The following is a 20,586-nucleotide window of genomic DNA, read 5'->3' as shown; positions in this document are numbered from 1 at the left end:
CGTGCTACAGTCCATGGGGTCGCAAAGAGTTGGACACAACTGAGTGACTGAAATGACCTGAATATTTTGAATAGTCATGTGATAGGGAATTTTGAAAACACTGGAAGAAATTCTGTGAGCAATCTTGTGTAACTTCCTCTTTGTGGAAAGGAGATTAAAAAATAGAGTTAAAATGACTTGCTTAAGGACATAAAATATGGGTAGAAAAGGTATTGAGATTCTGGTTTCTAAACTTTAGTGCCCTTCTGTCTCATTCTGAGGGCCCCTAGTGAACCAACTTTCCAGGAATTGGTCACAATTTGATATATGCACAGCTTGTGAGATTGGTGCTTAGTCTCTTTAGTCGGATCAGGGTTCCAAGAAGATTTTACTTGTTGCATGATACAACAGTGGGTGTCTATTTACTGTCAGTGACCATTAATAATCCCTCAATAATCATTTTTAATTTTTACATTCCGTCTGGATATTCTCACACAATTCACACAAACTTAAGTAACCTCTAGATATTTTTTAATCCATGAGTTTTCTTCCACAAAATTCTGAATTGTGAAACTCTGAGTTTTGTCACTAATACCATAATTATTTGAATGGTTAGTCTGTAAAGTTCAGCATTTTTAAATCTAGTGCCCTAATGGTTTTAGGATGACTATCTCTTGTTTTCCTCCTTTTCTTAAGCAAAACTTTTAAGACTTTGGGGCCTGATGTTCTGCTGAGGCAAAAATGTACAGGTGACAGACTCTTAAATCAGTTCCTTGTCTGTTGTACAATATTCTGTCTCTGTAATTCACAGATTAAATAAATAAAGGAAGCCAAGTTTTAACATATTCTGCTTTCCTCCTATAGGATATTTTCAGTTAATTATGTATAACTTCTAATTCCATACTTTTGCATATTTTATGCTGAATCTTTGATTGGCTAATAAACAACACTTTGATTAACTATAACTAACAATGTTGATTTAAAAAAGAAAGCCTTCCTGTTACTGCAAGTTAGGGTTCTAAAGGCAGTAAAAGCTTACTCTGAAATCTTCTGTTGCTGTTGCCCTGTGTTAAATTGGCTTCTCAAGGAGAAAACAAGGAAACACCCCCCTACCCATTTTATGTGCTAATCCATATAACTGCTGAAATGTTTTTTAAAAGGAGTATACATAAAAATAACATTTTTATAAACACATGAATGGATTTTTCTTTATTACTCTCTCACCTACAAAAAGCATATAATTTAATCAAGGCCATTGTGAATGTGTATCAGTTCATTTCAGGAGGGGAAAAAGTGGCCACTTATTAACTGCTTTGGTAGGCTAAGACTGGAGAAATAAGAGTCATTTTAAAGAAATATTCTGGGCACCTTTAAGAAACTCCATGAGATTTTTTTTTCACTCAGATTTCAGTAGTCAAGCAAATTCAAGAAAGCTAGTCTATTATTCTAGAATCTTCATGCTACAGATGACCTTGTTAAAGACTCAGAAATTCTACAGTTAAGGAAAGAAATTTGTTTAATTTATTTTAACTCAGCATCTGCCAAAGTTTAGACTGCAAAATCTATTTTGGGAGTAGATATTAACATCATCTAGAACCCGAGTGCAGAGTACTTATTGTCTGAAAATAAGCTCAGTGGTATGGTTCATATACAAGAGCTGGTAGAAGTTTTTTGTTTTGTTTTTAGAAAGTATATTGTTGTTATTGTTGTTTAGAGAGTATGTAGTGACCACTAACAACAAAATAAGTTACCAATCTGAACCATGAATGCTTTCTAGAGATTTTGAGTTCTGCCCAGTTCAGTTAATACTCACCGCCAGGAGCAGACGATCTCTTTCAATTAAGTCAGCCAACTTGTTTAACAAGCGTCCTCTCTCTGAAGCATCCATAGTACGCCATGGAGAGCCAATCTGAAAAGCTTGTCTTGCAGCCTTCACTGCTTTGTCAACATCCTCCTGCAAGTCAAAGTGAATTCAATTAGTGGGCTAAATATATTCATAAATTCAATGATAATAACCATATAAAATAGACTAGAGTTCCTCATAAGCTGTGTCTTCATCAGCTCAAAGTCTAGCACATTGTACAGACTCATCTACTGCATATTAGAATTATACCTGCTGCCTACTTTTTGGAATGATGAGTGCCATATACAAAGCACATGCATGATTTCCTAGAATAGAAATACTATATTTTAATAGTTGCTATCATTGGAGTGTTTACCTTATATCAGGTAATGTTCTAATTGCTTCACACATATTAACTCATTTAATTTTCAGTAGCTTTATGACACAGATACCTTCTCTATTTTACAGATGAGGGAACTGAAGCAAAAAAAGGTTGAGATTTGCTCAAGCTCAGTAGCTGAAAGTGGCTAAACTATGTTTTATACAGAGCCCGGCTGGCTGTAGAATCTTAGCTCTTCATCACTACATTTTACTGTTTTGGTGACTTGGTTGCCAAAAGTTCCAGGGAAACTCAAGATCTTAAACAGTGAGTATCTCCTTGGGTCTCTGTTGATTTTATGGGCTGTGTACTCTCATGAAGAACCTACTGAAGGGTCAATAAGAACTGTGTTTTGCTGTTGAAGAGTAAACATTATAAACATGTCCTCAGTCCTCTTGTGCAGGAGGAAAAAAGGCATAGAGGCAGCAGGGTCTGGTATAAAGAAGGGTCAGTATATTACAACCTCTCATTTCCCAACTGGTCAGTTTCTTACTATTAAGACATTGCTTTAATTATATTAATTCAAACAAAAGTAATCAAGAAATTTCACACTCAGTCTAAGTTTCTTGCCTTCATTAGTGTGTCTTTACTCACACCTTTTCCTAAATTGGTTTACTCCTGTTCTCTCCTCCTCTGCCTCAGTTAAGTGCTCTCCCTGACCACTCACTCCCATAGATCTTTGTTCAGATCTATGAGCTCCTATAGAATCCATCTACTACAAAAATCACTACCTCTTCCATGACTACTTCCTGTGTCCTTTTTCCTTCCCCCATTAAATCAGTTGCAAATACTTTAAACACATACATCATCCCAGTGTTCTTTTGTACATCAGTCTGTTCACTTTGTGAAGCTATACAAACTCCACAAATCATGTACCTCTTAGGCCAGTGTGTTTTCTTTTGGGTAGGAGTGATAGTTCCCTGAAAGAAACTGAAGATAAAATTGTTCTTTTTCTTTTTTTAAGTTGCCCAAATTAAACTGAACCCATTCAACAATGGTATCTTCCCTTGAGGAGGCATGGATCTCAGATTAATATTCCCTGTCTTTTATTATATTTAGTTAAGAAGTCCCAAACTGGAAATTCCCTGGTGGTCCAGTGGCCAAGATTCTACTCTTCCACTTCAAGGGGCACAGATTTGATCTCTGGTTGAAGAACTAAGATCCAGTGTAGTGTGGCCAAAAAGCAAAAAAAAAAAAGTCGTACCAAACTTACAAGTCTGCAAATTAAAATACAAGCAAAGTAAATTATTTTTACAATATTTATTGCCACACTAAAATGATCTTGGGCCAGAGAAATATTTTAGAAGCATAATCTGGTCTAAGTGGTAATATTATCACAAAACAGACTACAAGCAAATATTCTTTCACTGTAAGCATCATACTTGTATATATTACTGTTTAACATTTGAGGGAATGATGATTATATACAATAAAATAAATGTATTATTACTCTCCATTCCTAAGAAATGCATGTGTGTGTGTGTATATATATATATACACACACATATATAGTTCCTATTTTGAGCATTCAGTTAACCACATTGATTGCTATATTTAGACATTGTTTTAGGCCATAGATTCTCACCTTCTCCAAATCATTTTGGAAGAGTATTGAAAAACATTAAATATTGAAAAACATTAAAGGCAAACTGCAAGAATCTGAAATCGCCAGCATGATCTGTGGATACCACAGCTTATAAAATACATGCTCTGTGTTTAAAAAGGTCTGTATGACACAGCTTTCCCTGGGATCCTTCTGCTCAGTGTTCTATCATCAGCCTTAGCCAAATATGGTTTATCATAGGCATTCTGGCCTCTCAAAGGGATATGGAATAATTGGCTTCAAGACAAGTAACTCTGCCATATGGAAAATATGTTCCTGGAGAATGCTGCTATAAATAAGGACAGTTTTGTGGTTTTATTCTTTAGATCATGCTTCTCCTTTTCTCATATATTTTATCTTTCAGGCACAGAAATAGAGTAATGGTAGTTAATATATAGCTCTGGAACAAAACAACCCAGATCTGAATTCTGGTTCCTCACCTATTAACTATGTAAGTTTTGAAGTATCCATCTAGTCATCCATTTATGATTTGCTAAACACTAAAGATTTGCTAAACACTCTATTCTGTAGCATTCTTATCAGGTTGCTAACCATAAAACAGTGAAGTAATGAGACCAACCTTTGGAAAATCCTAATTGTGTGGGAGAAACATACAACCACATAATCACATCATTATTATAAACCATGAGAAATTTGGTTCAGTTCATTCTGAAGTGAACTATATTATTATATGACTTCTCTAACCTTCCGTTTTCCTATCTTTTTAAAAATGAATATTTATTTATTTAAGCTGTGTCAGGTCTTAGCTGTGGCATGTGGGATCTTTTGTTGTGGCACACAGATACCCTAGTTGTGGCACACAAGCTTAGTGGTTGTGGCGTGTGGGCTTAATTGCTCTGCTGCACGTGGGATCTTAGTTTCCCAACCAGTTATTGAACCTGTGCCCCCTGCATTGCAAGAAGGGTTCTTAACCATTGGACCACCAGCAATGTCTCTTCTTATCTTTAAAATAGGGATAATTTACCTCACGTGCTTCCCAGGTGGCTCGGTGGTAAAGAATCTGCCTGCCAAAACAGGACATGGGCTCATTCCCTCAGTTGAGAAGATCTCCTGGAGAAAGAAATGGCAACCCACTCCAGTATTCTTGCCTGGAAAATTCCATGGATGGAGGAGCTTAGCAGGCTACTGTCCAGGGGCTAGCAAGGAGATGGATACCACTTAGTGACTAAGCCACCACCATAATTTACCTCATGGAGTTGTGTTGAAGACTAAAAAAAGGTGATATTTGAAACATTTTCTGTGTGACAGACATTTTGTTAAATGTTCATTAAGTGGTAGTATGTTCTATTGGAGTTGGAGTGAGTCAAAACAAACTTAACTCAGCAATTCTAGTGTATTTTAATACTTCCTTTCACTTTTCACTGCCCTGTATTATTTTAGGCTATCATTTTGCATTGTTGGTAACCCTCCTAAGTCCGTTCTCTTCCCTCCTCAGGTTGTTTGCCTGCTGCGTGATTAGTCGCTCAGCTGTGTTCAACTCTTTCCGACCCCATGGACTGTAGCCTGCCAGGCTCCTCTGTCCATGGGATCTCCCAGGCAAGTATACTGGAGTGGGTAGACATTTCCTCTTCCAGGGGATCTTCCCAACCCAGGGATCAAACCTGCATCTCCTGTATCTCCGGTACTGGCAGGTAGATTCTTTACCACTGAGCCACCACTTTGTGGTCTTGCCTATTTCTACCAGGCTAATCTTCCTCAAATAATTTGACCATATCACTTTTCCTTCCCTGTATTTGCAAATGCTCCCTTTTGCCCACAGTCCTGAAGCCAGTCTCCTCTTTCTGATTTTCAAGGCCTCGCATTTCGGGCTCTAAGTCATCTACTCAAACTTGTGTTTATATGTTTTCTACTCTAGGTAGCCCTCTATTTCTCACAATTGCTTTTGTAATTTTCCTTCCTAGAACGTTCTCCCAGCTCATCCCTGCCTTTCAAAATCCTTCATATTCTTTAAGACCTAGCTCAAATATCACAACCTACCTAAACCTTTGCCAAACTAAACCAGCTTGATAATAGCTACTAGTTAAGAGCTTACTAAGTTCCTGGCACTATGCTACTGCTGTAGTTAAGCATCACAGACTTGGTTTTATAGGACATGAGATGTAGTAATAGTAGAACCAAAATTTGATTCCAAATCTGATTCCAAAATCCAGTTTTAGGATAGCTTTAAACCTATCCTGATAATGATCTCCTTTGCAATGAATATTTACTACTACCTCTAGTATAAGCTCGGAGAAGGCAATGTCAACCCCCTCCAGTACTCTTGCCTGGAAAATCCCATAGATGGAGGAGCCTGGTAGGCTGTAGTCCACAGGGTCGCACAGAGTCGGACACGACCGAAGCAACTTAGCAGTAGCAGCTAGTATAAGCTATAATATTTCTTACTCTTTGATTCTACGATAGGCAGTTAATAAATATTTAATCATTTTATTATGTATCATATAATGAGTTTCATTACATTACATTGATTTCATATAAGGGTGCTCCTTATATAAATAATCTTCTTATATTGATATTTATAAAATAATTCATATCTTAATTGATTCCATTACACAGCACAGCTTTTACATTAATCAAACTATTAGGTATAGAGGTTTTAAAAAATATTATTATTATTATTATTATTATCCCAAGATTATTATTGCTTGGATTTTTCATCCAGGACTAGCATATCCAAAGACATAATTTTTAAATAACTAGAAAACAATTTGATACATTAACTCAAATTTTCTACCACCAATAGCGCTTTTACCTGATAGTGTTTAAAGTGTTCCTTTTTTTAAAGTAAGGGACCCCAAGTTGAACAGAGGAAGTTAAGGAAGGACTGAACTCATCCATTCATTCCAGACCAGGCATTTCCATATTACATTCATCCATATTTGGAGAAAATAGTTATCAGACCAGTTTTACACCTGTCACAGACACTTACTGTAATGGACATTTACTTTTATCCCCACCAATTATTTGCTAGGTCATGCTGTAGTATTAAAAGCAGCTTGTGGGATTAGGCGATATAGCCTAAAAGAGCCACTGAAGTGAAAAGAAAACAGTTCCCACCCACATCTGTGCTTTGCTTTGTAACCTCCATTTGTTCTTGCCCCTCCTCCTCTCTTTATAATACCATTGAAAGGCTGTATGTAGCCCATTGTTAGCTCCATTCTACTCATAAATTAAATCCTTAAAACCTCTTGGCTCATTATCTAAAGAGTCAGTTCCAGAATATTAGGTTTACTGTGACCCTGTAATTTACTAGATTTGTACCTTCACTAAGCAACGTTAGAAGTTACTATACATTTGTCGGCAAACTTGTGAGAACAGCAATAATTATTTAAAAACAAAAGCTGGTTGATTATTTCAGAAAAGAATATGATGACAAGAGCACTGGATCTCAAGCAAACAGTTGCTTGCTATGGACAGTTTATACCATAAACAATCTAACTTGAGAGATAAGTATTCAGCCAACTCCATTAGCACAGTGACCTGATTTGCAGCTTTGTTGGACGTTAATGAATGTTTTTAATCTACATTTGCACAGACAGTTCTTCTCTTCGACAAGCAGCAGTAACCGTCAATAAGCAGAGAGCAAAAGGATAATCGCTATTTCTAAAGCTTCAGGTGTGATCATCAGCTTTCCCTCATGCCACTTTATACAGAGGGTAAATCTCACCAACGATGCCAAGCCCTCAGATGGCCTGACAAGATTTCACCTGGAATTCCAGGCACAGATTTGTTTTACTGAGGAAACTCATTCCAGAAGCTAGGGGCCAAGTGAGATGTCCAAGGCCCCAGAGCTAAAGAATTAAGAAATGTTTTTTCCTTTCCCTAATGCAAACTGCAAACGGTTCTGCGGTCTCCCTCCTGAGAGGCCAGGACACCTCTGGAGAGAAAGAGTAGGCAACCATCAGGGGCTCAACTCTGCCCTCAGCTTGCCTGTTGTTGCTTTTCCCACCTCTTCAGGGTTGTCAGAGCCACTCAAGCAACTAGGATATTTGAGGTCATGTAATGCCTGGAGAATCCCAGGAACAAGGGAGCCTGGTAGGCTGCCGTCTCTGGGGTCGCACAGAGTTGGACACGACTGAAATGACTTAGCAGCAGCAGCAATGCTGGGTTGGGGGCTTCCCCGGTGGCTCAGTGGTCAAGAATACACCTACAATGCAGGGACTGTGGGAGATGCAGGTGGATTCCTGGATCAGGAAGATCCCTTGGAGGAGGGAATGGCAACCCATTCCAGTATTCCTGCCAGGAAAATCCCACTGAGCCTGGTGGGCTACAGTCCACAGGGTTGCAAAGAGTCGGACATGACTGAAGTGATTTAGCACAAACAGAATGCTGGGTAGATCTCTAGGAGTCTCTGATTAAAAGCTATTTTTCCATATTGAATGTGAAGAACCGATTTTTCTCTCATTTCTGGGAATGGCTCATTGGGACCCAGGGTTCTGCCTTTCCTGAATACTGTGCCAGGGATCATCAGTACTTCTCTGCCCTAGTTCAGTCTTGCACCATTTCAGAGAGATGCAGAGGGATTGTCTTAGCACAGTTCCCAATCATTAACTTCCGTACTTGTCAGAACCCCTGCCTCCTGTTACATGTTAATAACACCTGAGAGGAGATACAACTTATGATTTAATATATTTGTTCAGTGGTTCTCAAAGTAAATTCCCTTATCCTGATCCCAACAACATCAGCTTCAGCTAAGAATTTGTCAGAAATGTAGGTCCTCAGGTCTCACTCTAGAATTACTGAAACAAACTTGGGGATAGGTGGGGCTCAGGGATCAGTGTTTTAAGCACCACCCACCCCCCCAGGAAATTCTAAAGCATTCAAAATTTCTAGAATTACTGCTTTAGTCAATAGTCAATTTAGTACTAGATTTCTGAGATATATGAAATATATAGAAACAAAACTTGATAAAGGAGTAAATTATTTCATTTATTCATGACTTATAGTGTGTTAGATACCATGGGCATAAAGGTGAGATGTAGTTCATCTCTACCAGTTCACCTCTAAACCAAGTTCATCTCATGTCTTCGATCTCTACAAGAAGCATATTGTCTCAGACAAATTAACCAATAAGCAATAAAATACAAGGTTTAGAGTATACATAAACGTGGTGTTCTATAATGACATAGAAGAGAGCAATTATACCTGGAAAGGTTAGAGAAAGCTTAAAGAAGTGTGAAACCTATAACAATGGAGGCTTCATTATATGCCTGGCGCTATTAAAACACTTTACTTACTTGTTCTCTTCTTCTTTTTTTCCAATTCTTTTGTGGGGAGGGCAGTCAACCACAAGGTATGTGGGAGCTTAGTTTCCTGACCAGGAATTGAACCTGCACCCCATGCACTGAAAACATGGAGTCTTAACCACTGGACCACCAGGGAAGTCCCCCATGTTTCCTTAGTTAAACTCCCCAAGTTTTTTCTATCTCCCTCTTTTATACAAAAAGGAATAGACGAGCCAAAAGGTTAAATGATAAATGCAGCTGTGGATCTTTTGTGCTCTTATCACAGATGATGACTTGAACTTGGTCCCAAGGACAGTACCACGGCCATCGTCTAGAGGCAGTGACCAATATGCAATGTTTGGGGCATGGTAAAGGTTGGGACTCTTACACTGAAAGGGAAAAATAGAAGCCAGAAGCAAAGATTTTTTTCCCCATAGTCAATGAGAAACCCTTGAGGAATTTATGCATGGGTGAACTCTGGTATATAGAAAGTGAAATCTGAAAGCAGATGACATGTGTCTCCATTCTATTTTGTTTCTACTTCTCAAGCCCTTGACTCCTCTGTCTAAACTCTGCATTCTTGCCCCTCAAGGCATGGGTCTTATTTCTTCTGATAATACTGCAACCTGAATCCAGGGCCTTTCCTAAATCCTAAAGAGCCCTTCAGGTCTATCACTGTTTTCAAATAGGTTTGCAAGGTGTAATATCTTGAGATTAGTTGATTGGGAAGAAGGTAAGGAAAGAATGGAGAAAGAACGAGAACATATGACTGCTGCCATGAACTGACAGTTAATACTACTGAAAGTAGTATTATCCTTGAGTTTTGCTGAGTTTTCATCTTCCAATAAGTAGTCTTTTCATGTAGCAAAATAATTAACCTCTTTATATCTTACATGACAGAAAATTTAAATCTTGATAAGAGCTAGACAACTGAAGACCAGAAAAATCTTTTCCAATTAAACCATATTCTTTTTAAGATATGTGTTCAGATAAAAATTCTGAAGGCTTCTATTCTCTTCACTCCCTGACCTATCTGCCTACAACGCGGGAGACCTGGATTCAATCCCTGGGTCAGGAAGATCTCCTGGAGAAGGACATGGCAACCCACTCCAGTACTCTTGCCTGGAAAATCCCATGGACAGAGGAGCCTGGTAGGCTACAGTCCATGCAGTCACAAAGAGTTGGGCACAACTGAGTGACTTCACTTCTTCTTCTTCTCTTACTTTAATAATATTAACAAAGGAAGAGAGTAGCTCTGCTGGTCACAGGTTCTGGAGTCAGAAGCACGATTCAAATCAGCATTTGAATGCTGATTTCATTATGTATTAGCAATATCATCTTCAGGAAATTACCCTTTTATTTCTGCTATTCTATCATCATTTGTAAAACTGGCTAGCAATAGTACATAGGGTTGCATTGTGTACTAAATTTTTTTTAAATCAATATTAAAAATTATCACTATTAAAGTTAGCTTTTGTTGTTATATTATTAGCTAAAAAGAAACAACACAATTTGTGATTCAACTTAAATCCTTTAAAATTCAGTTTTTTAGGTACTGATTAATGTTAATTCAATGCTTGTTATTGCAATGACTTGCAATGTATTGTTACTAAAGTCCTGTATTAAAATTTTTTTTTAGTTTCCTTTTGTCACTTAAGAAAAATGTTTTATATAAATAAAGGATTTCTCCACTTTTTAAACCTATGACCACTCACTTCATATGCAGTCTGGTCATTCAATAAATATAGATACTATTTAAATTGAAAAACAAGCAAGGAAAACAATATGAAAAGAAACTCCACACCCAGAAGAACAGGCTCATCATTATTACGTGACTATTGAGTACCCTTTATGTACCAAGAATATTTCCCCAGATGCCCTGGAAACCATATTTTCATGACATGACTGTTTGAAGATGGAATAGGGGGTAGGCACTCAGAATGGTGAGAAACAAAGAAACCTGGCATAAAATGCAAATAGTGTTACAAAACTCACCTTATCTCCTTCTTCCACCTCACAGAGTTTCTCCTCGGTTGCGGGATTAAAGACTGGAAATTTCTTACCACTCACTGAACTATGCCATTCATTGTTTATGAAGATCTGTAGACAGAGGGAAGGTAAGTAAAAAGGCATTTAAATATCCAGCCAATTTCAGAAACTTTTTATAAACTTAAACTAAAGCACTAAGTGAACCCAATGTTACAACCTCACCTCCCTCAGCTACTTGCCTTCTCCAGGAATTTTTTGACTGTTTAAAACATTTTACACACAAACACACACACACGTGCATATATAACACACTAAAATAAAGTAATATTTTACAATTTCACTAAGATATGAGGTCATTTAAAGAACAGAAAATACAGACTGGAGAAAACAATTTAGAGAAAGATGCTGTTATCTCAAATAACCATGAATTTGAGGCAAGAGTGAAGGCTTAATTGGGCTTGATCTTTATGAATCATTGTCTATTTTCCACTTTAGATTCTGAACACGCTCATCTTGGGCTACTGGTGATTTGGTATGGTATTTTCTGATCCTTTAGCTTACTGTCTTAAAAGTAGCCTGAGGGAGGATTTTAAAAGAAGATTGCTTAGGAAAAAAATCAGTTAGTGACATTTCTTCATTGACTTTTTAAAGACATAAGGGTTTCATTCTTCTTTTTAAAAGGTTGTCTAGTAAATTATTTGTCCTCAGATGAATCAGGTACTAGATTTCTTAGTTCTATCTATGAAAAAGAGACTTGCATCTAAAGAAACAGGTGGTCCAGAAAATAATTGAATTTTGTTCTATGTACACAAAGAGTAAAAATATTAAGAAGTGTTAGTATGTCATTTAAAAAGTCTGTTTCAGTTTTTGCAATGCTGAATTTGCATTTCTTTATGAAAACTATAATACCTTTGATATCTCATTCATCTTTTCACAGAATAAAAATATCTTACGTAGCCAAATTAAGACGGACTATTTTTGTGGTGAATAAAGTGATATTTTGTTTCTGACAAAAGCTAGAATTTCTTCTTTCTCCTCTCACTCCATTATTTCTTGTTTATTCTCTTTTTCTTATTCATTATTGAAATATAAAAAATCATAAGTACAGTGTTGAATATTATGTATTGTGACTTCCTGTTAGATTATTTTTACAACATAAACTAGTTTATTTAATGTTAAACCACAGGTAATTGACCCATGAAATTTTAAATGAAAGGTGACATACACAGTGGATCTGTAATATATATCTTAACTCAGACACCTCCTCTTTACTTGATATTTAAAGATAAGTTATTAATTGTGCAACTCTGAGGGAGAATGTATTGAAACACTGCCCCTCAAGGTTTAAATTGGTTGTTATGCTAAATACAAATTACTGAACTATTAAAGATTCCCCAGTGACAACTCTCAAGATTGTACATTGTTGATTTAATTATTTATATTGTGTATATTTGAAATAAAAGTAGTCTTTTAAATTAACCTATGAGTTTGCACTGACTTAGCTGTTCTGTGCAGTGTCCAAATTTAGCTTAACATTCTGTCAAAATAATAAGATATATATTACTATATATCACAAAATGCTTACACATAATTAATTCTATATTCTGTGATTTACAAGATTGTTACTCAAAAAAATTAAAAAATTATTACAAAAGCATTCCCTGTTCTCCTATACGTCTACTATAAAGCTTGTCACTTTTTAAAAAACTCATTTTTAAAGTCTGCCTTCCCTCTTAAGCTGTAAGTTAAGATAAGGTCAAGGACAGTATGTGTCTGTTTCTCTGATTTATCCTCAGAACAAAAAAAATCCCAGTCAAAGTGTTCAGCACAATCCCAGCCCTCAAGTGATCTTAACCTCAGTGAAGAACTCTTAACTAAATAACTTGAAATTGAATCAAAGAACCGAGAATCCAGTAGTTACATATGGGTAGAATCTATAATATTCTGCACATGTGTCCACTTTGATATTTTGACTTGCTAAAAAAACAAGAGGAAGGATATGTCTCCTTATTTGCCTATTCATGCCAATGTAACCTATGTATTTGGAGGAGTTCCAAAGAATTGTAGCGCTAGCCTGGAACTGACAGGAAAAAGATGTGGACATGAGTAAATTAAAGGGGAAGCAAAGCAGTTCAGCTAAAGAGACTAGATGTCCAAAGACACGAATATGGAAGTTTGAGAAAGATAGAAGTATCGAGAAAATCCTTGTTTCTCTGATAGGGTAATATAATACAGACGAAGACCATAAAATTCCTATTAGCCTCTATGAAAAAAATATAAACTTCTTAGTTGAACTTAAAGAAAAATAAATTTATATTACAACTACTGACTTGCTCAACATCTTTTGGAGTGAATCAGCATTGTAGCTATTATTTTTTTTTATTTACAATATTTTATTTAATGATAAAATTCATTTTTAAAAGATGGCTGAGGGAGAAATAAAAACTGTTATATCATTATTGTAAACATAAGATTTAAATATTCAATGAAATTTATCTTTATATACTAAGAAAGGTTAGAGGAAATTTATGATGAACAAGAAAATACCATCAACTTATAGTCACAGCTTAATTGTGCATAAAAGCCGGGCTCTGATTGCTTACCCACTTTATACCCTAGATGAAGTTTAAATGATTTTAGCCTACTTGTGAAAATAAAATCTACTTTCAAAGGATAAACATTTATTATCTTTTGATAACAAAGATATTAAAAATAATTTATTCTAAGTTCTAAAGGCAAATTTGAAGTGAAATTCTTCCTTTTTGGGCCTAACAACAAATCTTAATCTTGTACAAATAGTTGAAACAAGTCTAGATACCTAAAACTGACTGCTTTGAAAGAAACGAATACTAGGCTGAATGTGTAAATTTTGGTATGTTTGATAAAGAGTCCTTCACTATATATTATCTTTTTTTCCCTGAAGGTATTATAGACTTTACAGTTCATATTCTTCAAGTTTACAGTGTTTTCTTTCCTATGTCTTTAGTCCTATTTTTCCCCCAAGAGATCACTGGGAAGCACCTTAATCAAAGTGTCCCAAGTTCAGCTCATTGTCATTTCTAGCTTTACACTGCTCTCACTTCAAACTAAGATTCTAAAACTTGTTCTTGCATTCTCTCTCTCTCTCTCTCTCTCTCTCTCACACACACACACACACACACACACACACATGCACACCCCTTCCCTCTTCTGTTAAAGACACACAGAACCCCTACTCATCTGTTTTTAACACTGTGTTCTCTGCTACCTGAAGAAGGGAAAGTCTACCCTCTCCAGTATTCTGGCCTGGAGAATTCCATGGACTGGATAGTCCATGGGGTCACAAAGAGTAGGACACGACTGAACGACTTTCACTCACTCACTAACTCTGCTGCTGCTGCTTAAAAAAAGACATAAAAAACCTTTCCCTGTTCTCCCTGCCCCCTATCTCTGCCTAATTGATTTTTCATCTTATTCTAATCTTCCTAAGAAAAAGCAGTTCAAATTGTGTCACCTTCTCAGAATATGTATGTTGTTCTCCCTTCTCAAACTCCTCAGCATGGTGTTTGAGGTGTCTCACCACTTGGCCCCAAGATCATTTTCCAACCTTTTATCCCACTCTTTCCCTTTTGTTTCAGCCTCATTCTACTCTGTTTCTCAGACTGGAGTTTCATTATTTTCTTCTCCTCATACTTCAAGCTCTTTTAAAACGTCATTTCCTCCTGAGGATTTCACTAGTTGGTCCAGTTGGATTTAACCTCTTTTTTCCCTCTTTCCTAACATAGCATTTGAATCTCCTACTAATAAATTACTTATTATGTTTTGTTTTGAGTTAAAGCTAGCTATCTACACATCAGCTCATCAGCTAACAAACAAAAACTAAAGACAACATATTATTTGTCCTAGATTCTTTAGCCAGCCTTGCAAATTTCTAATTCTGCATTTTCTCTGCTCTAAAGATAGTATGACCTCCTCCAATTTTATATCTCTAAACTAAGAGAGCACAAAGTCTCCCCCTGTCAGAAATATGCCCAGAATTCTACCCTTCCACAGTGCAATTTCACCAAAACTCTAATAAAAAGAAGGTACAGAATGTATTATATTTTGTTAAACCTGTGGTGAAGCTTTTCATCTCCCACCTAAGTCCTCTTACACTGATAATTTGTGGTTTCAGCTTTTCAATAATATGCTCTCATATATTACAACTTACTTTTTTAAAAAATTATTTATTTTAATTGGAGGCTAACTACTTTACAATATTGTAGTGGTTTTTGCCATACATTGACATGAATCAGCCCTGAGTGTACATGTGTTCCCCATCCTGAACCCCCCTCTCATCTCCCTCCCCATCCCATCCCTCAGGGTCATCCCAGTGTATTACAAATTATTTTAATCCCTTCATACATTCTCTTTGGTGAAAGAACCATTATAATATGTATGTACCATCTATTTTCATTATCAGACTCTTGTATTTAAACTGTACATAAAACTACCTTTTCAGATTAGAGTCAGTGAATATTTTGTAAATGAACATTAAAGTAAGAACAGAAGTTTATCTATCCTCCTCCAGGCTACTAAAGAGATCAGTGGCAGATGATCTCAAATTACCAGCAATTACTCTGCATTATTCAGTTTCCATCTTTAATATAGGGGAACACAGTGAACTTAATTTTTGTTCGAATTTGTGCTTATACTCATATGACACAAAATCATCGTTTTTGTTTTATCAGAAAAGTGTTAGTCAAATAATGAGTAGACGCCTGAGAAATACTGTTAGTAATAGGGAGACATGGAAGATTAGTGAGCTATGGCCCTGCTTCCAAGTGGCTGTGATCTAAAAGGAGAGTATATTTATATCATGATCAGTCAGTAAAGAATTGAAGATTGTAGAATGCAATGACCAAAGCAATGCTTTAATTAGTAAGTTGCACAGAGAAACTCATAGAAGAAAGGAGCATGGCCTGGAAGAATGCAACCTTGAAAATTTGGACTGAAGTGGTAGAAAGAAGGAAACCAAGGAGTAGAGAGAGGGAACCCCCTTGGGATATTTGAAACACAGTCAAGAGATCAGCCCCAAGCAGAGAATTCCAGTGGAAACAAATCTTAGATAAATTCCAACAGTGAAAATTAAACAACTTAGTGATGGGTCTTGACACCCAAGTTACTCTATCCTGGATGTTATGAGACAGTGACAGGATCAAATGGATGTTTTAGAAATACTGATACCAAAAATGGATTTGAGGTAGAGCAAACAGAGTCAGGCTCTCTGGTGGCTCAATAGTAAAGAATCTGCCTGCCAGTGCGGGAGACACAGGTTTGATCCCTGCCTGGTCTGGGAGGATCCCCTGGAGAAGGAAATGACAACCCACTCCAGTATTCTTATCTGGGAAATCACATGGACAGAGAGGCCTCATGGACCACGGTCCATAGGGTCACAAAAGTTTCCGGCAAGATAGACTTAGTGACTAAAAAACAACAACAACAACAACAACAGACAGAGTCCAGGGGATTAGCCTAGAGACCATTTTAACATTCCAGGCATGAGGTCTTAAGCCTTTAAAGAAGAGTGATGTATCAATATAGTCTCTAAGTTATCAATGATATACATTCTCCCGCAAACAGCAGCCTTTCAGTATGAAAACAAAATTTGGCACAGATAATGAGATGAAACAATCTGGCATTGTACCATCCTTTTCTTCCCCTTAGCTGTGGAGAATTTATTGGTAGGACTATCTGGATCATCTTGTTCTCTGTTTTAATTTTATCCAGTTTATATATGCCTTACAGCCAACTGTGTAGCTGAATGTTTTTGAATAATCATCCTTCCTATAGTTATATAAAATGGAGATGTATAGGTTAATAAATGTTTATTAAAATGATTATGAAACCATTTTAGGTCTGTTGAAATGATCTATCCTGATTACAACATTTTCCATTTGCTGTTTGCCTTTAATAAGTTTGAAGGGAAAGGGATCATGCTATAAAAGTAAAAAACAATTATTGGATCCTATTTAACCACTATATTAACTATATTCTAATTATGAAGTTTGGACTCAGGATACTTTTAAATAATATATATGTGCAGTAGACTCCAAGTTCACAATACTGATGGGAAATTATAGATGCCTCTGCATACCCTTAAACTTCAAGTGCTTCTTATTTGGGAAAACAATCAATGGAAATGTTGAGGCAACTTAATAATTGATTTTTACTCTTTAAATTTTAGATATGTCAGATTGTAAGAGATACAGTATATAAACTTTGATTTTAAAAAAACAAAATGGCTGTTTCTTGAATGTAGTTTAGTGTCCAAGAATAAGTCATAATTTTGAATGAAAGAAAGCCTTTCCTGAGGAAAAGTTCTTATATCTTAGTGTGTTTGGTATAAAGCTACAATTCTAAATAAATAGGCACTTTTCTCAAAATATGACTGGTTTAGAGGAAGTTAGATTTGTCTAATAGGCAAATAAAACCTATTAGCCTTATCTGCTGAGATTTTGAAACCCATTGGCTTAAAAGAGAAGCCCTGACTCCCTCCAAAAGTCTCTTGGGGTGCCCCAAATTCACCTGATCTATGCAGAACTGTACCCGGGCCAGCAGCTCTGGATGCCGTAAGAGAAGCCAGCGCTGTCTTGGTGGCAGAGAGATTTTAACAGATCACATTTTCAACACACAGAGAATCTCTTTTAAGTCATGCCAAGAGCGAGGAAGGTTGAAGGGATTCTCTATTTTATGTCACCTGTGTGAAATTCCAAACCTGACATCCCGAGCCTCGGCTATGTGGAGTAATGGGTACAGCTGAAAACGTATAGGAACTGATGCACGTTGTAAATGTGTTAACTTTTCCCCAGCATTAGGAAGCTAAAATGTACCAAAGACCCAGAGGGTGGGAAGTACGGCAGGGAGAAAGAACCAAGATGCGACCTAATAAGAGAGGGAGACTAAGCAAAAGTCAGGTGGGGTGTTAAACATTTAAAAGAATCAAAGCTAGATCTTCTGGCAATTATTTTTAACCCAAACCCTGAGGCTGCAAAGCAAAATGTTGAGACTCAAAGTTAAAAAAAAAATCCAAAAGGAAATTAAGGAGGAAATAACAGATGGGAGGAAAATGCTTAACTGCAGTCAAAAGAATGAAAACAAAATGAGAGGGTGGCCAAAACAAAAGTAGGAGAAAGAAAGTTTTTCTTTTTCATTTCTGTTTTATATTACAGTCTGAGTTCAGTAATATGAGTGTATACTCTTTTCTTACTTGTCTTTGGAAGAGCCTTTTCATCCTTTTCAACTCAATCAGGGAAAAAGAAAAGATGCTGAAGCTTTTCTGTTTTGAGCCACATCATCATTTTGTCCCATAGCTGGCAAAAATACTCATCAATAATTTCCATACATTATGTATACCCTATATCAGAGGTAAGCTGCAGAAGCACTGGAAAGTTCTGTAAATATTTAATACTTAACAATACTAAGACCCAGTAATATAATTGCTTGCATATATACCTTCCTTCTAAAGAAAGTGGCAAATGTAGAGCATAATTCAGCTGTTTGATATTTACATTTCTTTGACTTCTGAAAAAGTATTCGGAGAGCAGCGGAAATGGTCAGTTAATGGAATCAGGGTGAGGGAGAGAGTTGTTCAGACAAAATTTTCAGAAGTGCGATGTTTATACAAATGCCCAGTCAAGAAATTCACATTAATAATTCCAACATTACAATAAAGGTATCAAGTATAGATATTATAATATCAGAAAGTCAAATATTAGCAACATTTTACACACCTTGCAAGCAATGCTGGTATTTGTGGGAACTTCTGACAGACAGACTCACACACACTTACACACTCGCACACATACATACTCAAAATGTATCACTATGATGAAATCCAGTTTACACAAAAATTTACTTTTCTGAAATGTTTATTAGCAGTGGCTCTTAATTAAATGTTTAATAATGAAGTAATTATTGCCCATATTTTGTGGAACAGGGCTCAATATGGCTGCTTCAATCTAATAAACATATAACGCATTTGGCCACAATTATAATAGCATCATGAATACCCAAACCACCACCACTCTATGCTAGATAATTGCCACTTTATGACAAGTGCATGGCCATTTTATCAATGCCAGTATTCCCAGGAGTGTTCTTTTATGCTGATCTGTGTTATATCATCCCATAGATTACCCAGACCATTTTAGAGATACTAACTTTGGACTTCCCTGGTGGCTTAGACGGTAAAGCATCTGTCTACAATGTAGGAGACCCGGGTTCAATCCTTGGCTTGGGAAGATCCCCTGGAGAAGGAAACAGCAATCCACTCCAGTACTATTGCCTGGAAAATCCCACGGACAGAGGAGCCTGGTAGGCTACAGTCCATGGGGTCACAAAGAGTCAGACACGACTGAGCAACTTCACTTTCACTTTTCAATCTAACTTTGGGTTGCTCTTCAAATGAGTTACTTCTCGTACTCCTCAGGAGTTTTTCTCACCCCACCCCCTTATTCCGGCAAGTAGTGACAAACATGTGAAGTTCAGTTTAAGGAAACCCTGTGAACACTTGTTCTGAGAGCCCTTATGAAATGGGAATAACACCCTCTTTTAGGGGATGTGCTATTTACCTTAGGATTTTGTTGATAAGATTTTCTTAAAGCTAGGCAGGTATCTGAGAACAAAACAGTTTGCCAAGACACAGTCTTCAGAGATGAGTTAAATATTACATTCTTAAAGAAGGTTTATATCCCAGGAAAAAAATCAAAGTTGGTTCCATCACTGGCTTGTGGCCATGATCTAGTTCTTGCAGGACTTGGCACTTTCTGAAGGAGAAAATAAATACTTCTGACCTGGCTGGGTGTGAGTGGACTTTCCTATTTCTCCCAGAAAGTGTGACAGCCACTTTCTGGGAGAAACAGGACGTCAGGTCCCTAATTCAATGGTGACCACTGTGTAGGTAAAGTTATAAGGCTGACTCAATGCTTTTAGACAATTGCTGCTGGTCAACAGACCATGCTTTAAGTAGCATCAACAAATCCTAGAAGTCTATTAGAAATCCAGAATACCAGATCTCACCTCAGACCTATAGCATTGGAATTTGCATTTCAACATGATCTGTAAGTGTCATTCACATAATTAAATTTGAGATTATACTGCTCTGAAGTATCTTCTTTCTACTAGTCCACCTGTTTAGGGATCTGACGTCCAAATCATCTCTCTTCTCTTATCATCCAAATTTCCATTCTCTCAGTCAGAGTAAAGAATGAATGATACAAGTTAAGTAACAGGGGCAAAAGCACTTGTTAGAGACAATCTAATGAGACTCAAATATTAAATACTGCTATTTTCAGTGTTGAGGGAAAAAAATGAACTCTCGTGGAAAAGAATCCGATCTGAAATGAGAAGATTCAGCTCATTCTGTCTTTGCCTCTTAAAAGCTGTGTGACCTTGAACAAGTCACTTAAGCTATCTAAGCTCAGGTTCCTCAGCTTTAAAATGAGACATCTTCCCTATCTCCTTCCTGGCAGCTCATTATGAACTTCAAATGAGACCAACAGATGAATGTAATTTTGAACTGTGACATGCA

At 36.7% G+C, this 20,586-nt stretch overlaps 1 protein-coding gene across 1 annotated transcript in view; it reads right to left on the bottom strand.

Annotated features, from left to right (window-relative positions):
- Window positions 1–20,586, bottom strand: part of ALDH1A1 (aldehyde dehydrogenase 1 family member A1) — a 55,190-nt gene that overhangs the window by 29,240 nt on the left and 5,364 nt on the right. Inside the window, exons 2-3 of the mRNA XM_069576356.1 lie at window positions 11,043–11,147; window positions 1,793–1,933 (exon numbers count right to left, since the gene is read on the bottom strand). Of these exons, the coding sequence (XP_069432457.1) occupies window positions 1,793–1,933; window positions 11,043–11,147 (246 nt within the window). The remainder of the gene's footprint in view (window positions 1–1,792; window positions 1,934–11,042; window positions 11,148–20,586) is intronic.

Source organism: Ovis canadensis, chromosome 2 (genome assembly GCF_042477335.2).
Source record: "Ovis canadensis isolate MfBH-ARS-UI-01 breed Bighorn chromosome 2, ARS-UI_OviCan_v2, whole genome shotgun sequence".
Classification (NCBI taxonomy): domain Eukaryota; kingdom Metazoa; phylum Chordata; class Mammalia; order Artiodactyla; family Bovidae; genus Ovis; species Ovis canadensis.
Note: the sequence above shows the minus strand (reverse complement) of the source record. Positions and strands in the feature narration are given on the sequence as shown.